The sequence below is a fragment of the Chiloscyllium punctatum genome, chromosome 49, assembly GCF_047496795.1.
Source record: "Chiloscyllium punctatum isolate Juve2018m chromosome 49, sChiPun1.3, whole genome shotgun sequence".
Lineage (NCBI taxonomy): Eukaryota > Metazoa > Chordata > Chondrichthyes > Orectolobiformes > Hemiscylliidae > Chiloscyllium > Chiloscyllium punctatum.
Window position 1 is genome coordinate 59,771,047 of NC_092787.1, and position 6,973 is coordinate 59,778,019.

At 40.0% G+C, this 6,973-nt stretch overlaps 1 protein-coding gene across 1 annotated transcript; it reads left to right on the forward strand.

Annotated features, from left to right (window-relative positions):
- Positions 1–1,128: 1,128 nt before the first annotated feature.
- Positions 1,129–5,681, forward strand: LOC140469233 (V-type proton ATPase subunit G 1-like). The gene is made up of 3 exons (XM_072565569.1): positions 1,129–1,297; positions 1,719–1,819; positions 4,728–5,681. Exons 1-3 carry the CDS (start codon positions 1,216–1,218, stop codon positions 4,899–4,901), a joined length of 357 nt encoding a protein of 118 aa, XP_072421670.1. The 5' UTR covers positions 1,129–1,215; the 3' UTR covers positions 4,902–5,681.
- The last annotated feature ends 1,292 nt before the right edge of the window (positions 5,682–6,973 follow it).

Genomic DNA, 6,973 nt, shown 5'->3' on the forward strand with positions numbered 1-6,973 from the left:
CCACAAGGTACAAAGTATTTTGTGCACCTTAATAATAGAATCTAATTTTCATGGGGATGTTACCCTTTTCTGTTAGTAGCATGCATTGAAACCTTGGGATACAGGTTTATAATGTCTTGAAAGTGGAGTTGCAAGCCAACAGGACAGTGAATAAGGCATTTGGTACACTTGCATTTATTGGTCAGTGCATCGAATATTGGAGCTGGGAGGTCATGTTGCAGCTGTACAGGACATTGGTTAGGCTGCTTTTTGAATACCGCATTGAATTCTGGCCTCCCTTCTATCATAAAAATTATGCTAAACTTGAAGTAGTTCAGAAAAGATTTATAAGGATGTTTCCAAGGTTAGAAGGGTTGATCTATAGGGAAAGGCTAAATAGGCTGGGGCTATTTTCCTTGGTGCGTCAGAGGCGGAGGGTGACCTTATTAGAGGATAATGAAATCACGATGGCGTGGAAAGGTTAAATAGTCAAAACGATTTTTCACCAACAGGGAAGCCCAGAACTAGAGGACATAGGTTTAAGGTGAGAGGGGAAAGATTTAAAAGGGACCTAAGGGGCAATGTTCTCACAAACAGGTGGTGAATGCACTGCCAGTGGGAGTGGTGAAGGCTGATGTAATAACAACGTTGAAAAGGCATCTGGATATCCATGAAGAGGTTTAGAGGATTATGGGCCAAATGCTAGCAAATGAGAAAATATTAATTTAGGACATCGGCAAGGATGAGTTGGATCAAAAGGGTCCGTTTCTGCGCTTTACTTCTATATCACTCTATTGCAATTCTACATTAGTGGTGCCTTGAAGAGTCAGATTTTGTTTTCTTACTCGACAACGCTCCATTTGGAGGTGCCGGTGTTGGACTGGGGTGAAACACCAGGTTATAGTCCAACATTTAATTGGAAGTAGGAGCTAACCGACGAGCTACTGCTTCTAAATAAACCTGTTGGATTATAACCTGGTGTTGTGTGATTTCTAACTTGTCCAACACCAGCTACTCCACATCATAACCCAGACGAGCAGGGCCTAAGGCACCACTTCCGCGTTCAGGGGAAGGGCGGAGCCTGAGGCACGGTGGCGTCACGTGGGGGCGGGCTGTATCACGTGGGGGCGGGCGGTATCAGGTGGTACAGTCACCTTGGGCGGACGGTATCACGTGGTGCAGGCGGTAATAGTCACGTGGGGCAGTGTCCGGGACGCTCGAGCGTAGCAGTTGGAAATGGCGAGTCAGTCGCAGGGGATTCAACAGCTGCTTCAGGCCGAGAAACGGGCGGCGGAGAAGGTGGCTGAGGCTCGGAAACGTGAGTGTCTGCTGTCTCCTGGAAACTACTTCAGTACAAAGGCCGGAGGAGGGGAGGGTCATTTTATAGAAAGAAATACACACGGTTTGGGGGAGGGGGGAGTGTTTGTTGGGGGGGCGGGGGGGTTCGCTGGGTGGCTTTCACTCCCTGCTCTGTCCTGTAGCCCCTAACCTTTAATAGGGCTTGTCCCCTCCTCGCGCTGTTACCCCCCCCCCCCCCATTGTCACCTCTAACCTCCCCCCCCCCACCCCTCACCCCCTCCGCTCTGTCTCCTGTCCCCCACCCCCCCCCCCCCGCTCTGTCTCCTGTCCCCCACCCCCCCCCTCCGCCACCCCCCCCCCCTCCGCTCTGTCTCCTGTCCCCCCCCCACTTTTCTTGTTTGAAAACTGATGGAACGGTGTACGCTGCTCTTCAATTATAGGAAAGAATCGCAGATTGAAGCAAGCGAAGGAGGAAGCTCAAGCTGAGATTGAACAGTATCGCCTGCAGAGAGAAAAGGACTTTAAAGCTAAGGAAAATGATGTATGTAATAATAAGTATTGTTGTTAAACTTTAAAAATTGCTGCAAGTAAACTCAAATCTGCATCCTTGCACAACTGATGCAATGTTTTCTACTTTTTAAGTGTGTGCTCTCACTCTGGGGCTAGTAGTAATCATAATGATTAATGAAATTTTAAACTTGTTGATTGTGTCACTGATTTCTTGAGGAAACAAATGATTGATGCTTGACCTTTTTGTGGGAATCAGTTAATTTTGATTGCCTTTGTTTAAAAACTGAATGAGGCCCACCATTGTTTCCAAAGCACCATTCGGACTTTATGCAAGTGTAGTTGCTTATTGATTGGCAGGTTTTAATTTTTTGTCTTGCATACATGACTGATTTAAAATAAATTTTGGGTTTGGCTAGTAATCTCATCACACTTTAATTTTGTTACATGATAAATAGCATGTTTCTGAAGAGAGGCTCTTCATGGCATTCCATCTTGCTATATACACCCTGATCCTGAAATTAAAGCTTTGAAATGAAATATTTCAAGATACTGGTGAGAATAGGGCATATATCCAGATGCTCATTTGTACCATATCAATACCTCTGGAGATCCTAAATATCCATAATCTGTGAAATTGTTTCTAATGTAGTTATGCTAGAATAGGAGGAAGTCACATAGCCACTTGTGCCTGTTGTACCATTCAAGAAATGGTACCTGATCTGTTAATACACTATATCCAGAACTTCCTCCTGAGCTACAAATCTTCTCAACTCACTATAATCTCTCTCCCTTTTTGTTTGTTTATTGCAAGCAGAATAGAATACAAGATTTCTTTTAGCTTTCCTGACTTAGTTTTCTATCTGCATTGTAACCACCTGTGATTCATGTTAGGTCACCCAGATCACTGCATCTTTAATCCCTTTCAGTTGAGGCTGTATGCTTTTTTTATTCATCCCAACAAAGTGAGCAATCTCACATTTTGTTGCCTTACACTTTTCTAGATCTTTGCCCACTTAACCTATCTATAGCCTTTGTAGCCTCACTATGTTCTCAACTTTTGTTTTACTTTGGGTCAGCTCATTTAGGACCTATAGAGAAACAGACCCTTCAGTCCAACTTGTCCATGCCAACCAGATATCCTAACCTAATGTAGTCCCATTTGCCAGTAGTTGGCCCATATTCCTCAACCTTTCATATCCAACCAAATGTTTTAAATGTTGTAATTGGTTAGGCCAGTTTTAGAGGCTGATACAATGTCCTGTACAGCTGCAACATGACTTCTCAACTCTTCTACTCAATGCTCTGTCCAATAAAGGAAAGCATACCAAACGCTGCCATCGCTATCCTATCTACCTGCGACTCTACTTTCAAGAAACTGAATTTGCACTCCAAAGTCTTTGTTCAGCAACATTACCTAGGGCCTGCCCTGATTTGCCTTTCCAAAATGTAGCACCTCACGTTTGAGTTAAACTCCACCTGCCACTCCTCAGCTCATTGGTCCATCTGATCAAGTTCCTGTTGTACGCTGAGGTAACCAGCTTCCCTGTCCCCTACACCTCCAAATTTGGTGTCATCTGCGAACTTACTATCTCCTTTGTTCACATCAAATCATTCATAGAAATAATGAACCTTGTGGCACACCCCTGGTCATAGGCCTCTAGTCTAAAAAGCAACCCTCCTCCACCATCCTCTGACTGCTACCTTCAAGCCAATCCTTTATCGAAATGGTTAGTTCCCCCTGTATCCAATCTTGCTAACCAGTCTCCCATGAGAAACCTTGTTAAATGCCTTACTGAAGTCCATATAGATCATGTCCACCACTGTGCCCTCATCAACTTTCTTCGTTACTTCAAAAAACTCAATCAAGTTTGTGAGAAATGATTTCCCATGCAAAAAGCTATATTGACTATCCCTAATAAGTCCTTGCCTTTCGAAATGCTAATAACTCCTGTCCCTCAGGATTCCCTCCAACAACTTGCCCACCACTGATGTCAGGCTCACCGGCTGTCTGTCCTTTTCAGTCATTTATATAAACTGTAAATGTTGAGGTCCTAGCACTGACCCCTCTCACACCACTTGTTATATTTTGGTAACCAGAAAATGATCCATTTATTTTTAAATTTTATTCCCTGTTGGCCAGCAATCTTCTATCCATGCCAAGTTAAACCCTCTACATTGGATCAAAACTTAAGAACATTGAACAATAACAAAGCAATCATTTCTTACCTGTCTAAACTCCAGGGATTACAATCTTGTATCTTTTTTTCTATTTTGTCTTGTGTTCAGGTGTTATCTAGGTAATTCCATGGAATCTTTCTCCATGGCTCAATTCCTTTTCTAAGATACGTGCAGAACTGCTCACAGTATTTGGTAAAATGATACTGCTTTGTATAACTATAACATAACTTCCACATTATAAAACTTTTAACCTCTACATAAAGGCTAGCATTCCATTGGCCTTTAAATTATTTTATTCACTTTTTTTAATCTACCTAGTCCTCTTCAAGACCCTGTTTTCTAGTTTTCACTTTTAGAAGCTAACCTTTTTTAAATACCAAATTTGCCTGTACTGAAATGCATTTGTTATGGCTTTGTCAGTATAATTAATCAATATCTCATAATACCTATGCTTATATCAAATCACTTCTATTTTGTTACCTGTGAAATATCCTATTTGAAAGCTTTTTTGTTTGCTTAGTTAGATCTCAGCCTAGGGCAGAAATGAAACACTTGAATCAGAAAGGAATTGTTAGGCTCTGATTTTTGTTTTTAAATTCATTTGCTGGCAAATTTTTAAATGGAATTTAATGTTAGGACATGTGATGGCTATGACCTTTGACAATCTGTAAAGCTTTCTGAAAGGAATGTGACTTTATTTCTTCAATATGATTTCTTGTTTATAGAATTGAAAATGCTTGATGTTTTATATTCCCTTTCAGGCACTTGGTTCACATGGTAATTCTGCAACTGAAGTTGACAAAGAAACCCAAGAGAAAATTAGGAAAATTGGAGCAAGCTATGAAGAGAGCAAGGAACTTGTCTTGAATACTCTTCTTGGTTTCATTTATGACATTAAACCAGAAATTCATGTAAACTTTCGCATTAATGGTTAGAACTGCAATGTAGTTTTGCCTTAAGGAATAAAAACAGCTGTTGGAATAGCAATATTTTGTAATATTACCATGATTATGCAAACTTATTTGTGCAGCACTTACACTTCTCAATAAAATCTGCATCAGATGAACTTTGAAAAAGGGCAGTTTGAGTTTCTATTATAAAGTGTCCTTATTAATGCTGAAACCAAGTATTCCTTGTTTCTATTAGATTTTTCATTGAAAACTAAAGGTGCTATAACTGTCATAAAGCAAGATACTACCTTTAATAACAGTAGTAATTTTATGGTGGGTTTACATGAGAACAAAAACCCATTGTGTGCACTAGAAGTATTGCATCTAAAAACAAATGCTGGACATTTTCTAAAATTGAGAACAGGGAATTTATTATTCCTTTGTCAATTGGTTCTAAATTGGTGGACTAAATTGCAACTGAGTGAAGTCTTCTGCAATTGTGAATCATTGATGTTCCAAAAATGGTGTAAATGTTCTTGATGGAGCAGTGTACCTGTCATTAAAATCAGATTTAAAAGTAAGGGCTTGCAATATTGAGTTTCCTTCAGAATCAAAGCTGTTTAACAGTTCAAATGTCTTCTAGGTTGTATCGGTGTTTTGATTTAGTGTTATGCAGTGTGATGTTATAGCACAGCAGTTTGGATCAGTTCTTTATAATTTCATTTGAGCTACCTCCTTTTTGTGTGTTTGTGCTACCTTTTTTGTTTTCTGTAAAATTGTATTCAAGTATTTTAGCTCTAAATAAATCTATAGAATAAAAGTCTTCTCCATTTGTATGTATAGATTTGTTTGCTCTAAGGTATTTATCAATAAGTTTTTGTGATGCCCTGTTGTAGTATCCCAACCTAGACAAGAAGTACAAATGGCTTACCCTCAAGTCAAATAAGGTTGTTTTTTCAAAAAAACCTCTTACAGTCCCATGGGACAGAAAACTGATGGGACTGTCATTTGTTCATGAAGCCACAGCCTAGCAAGGTTGGGGGCGGGGGGGTGGAAATCATCATTGAAATGAAGTTTTATACCTTGTGTTATTGTTACGAACTGCTTTCTGCAGTAAAATATACTGATTTTAGAAACTTAGTCTGCAAACGCTTTTTGCAGTGTTTCTTCACTTTTTTTGAAAAAAAAACTTCCCAACGTATGACTGTGCTGTTATCATTTCTCTCCTTTGCAGACACTAGTTATAGAACAAAATTAGGCCATTTTGTCTATTGTGCATGTCTCAGGCATTCAACCACAAGTTGAAATAGTTCCACACATCTTCCTCCATTGTCTTGTCCTTCCTCTTCCTTCCCCTTTCTTCCCCCCCACCCCCACCCCCACCCCCACCCCCACCCCCACCCCCACGTTTGTATAGTACTTGACAACTGTCTGTCATGTTCTCAAATGTTCAACGCATTAGCCCCTACTACTTTCCACATGTTAATAATTTATAAAAGGTACTCAAACTAATGAACACCCCAGGTGTTCTACAATGGTCCTAGTATTCCTGAATGAGACTATTGTTTCCTGAAGCTTTATTAACTAAACAATAGTGGCTCACTCTAAAGAGATAACATGATTTAGATTAAGAAGGTTTTGGTCAGATTGCCCTATTTGCTCCTGGCAACCTATGGCAACTTATGAAGGCTGTCTTGATTGATTTTTACATAGCAGGAAGTGGGATGGGGGCCAAGGATGAATTGTTACCTGGCAGTAAAGGAGGAAAGCTGGAGAGTTTGAATTGTACCTGTTACAACCAGGTGACTTGCTTGGCTTTTTAAAAAAGCAATTAAGTACATTTGAATTTTACTAAATGCCTATGTAATTTTCCAAGTGAAATCTAGCATCCATTAGAATGCAAGTAATGATGTTTGGCCTGTCACAAGCACTTGCGTGATATTCAGTGGCAAAACCTATGTATCCTTTTCAAGAAAAAGTAACACAGATTTGTATTGAGTTAATTCAGTGTATATAATCTAGGTTTCAATCCTATCATTTTTTTTTAAGAGAATGTTTGTTCACATTTTCAGAGGTGACCTATTAAACAGATCCAGTGTGTCTGTTACATTGTTTTT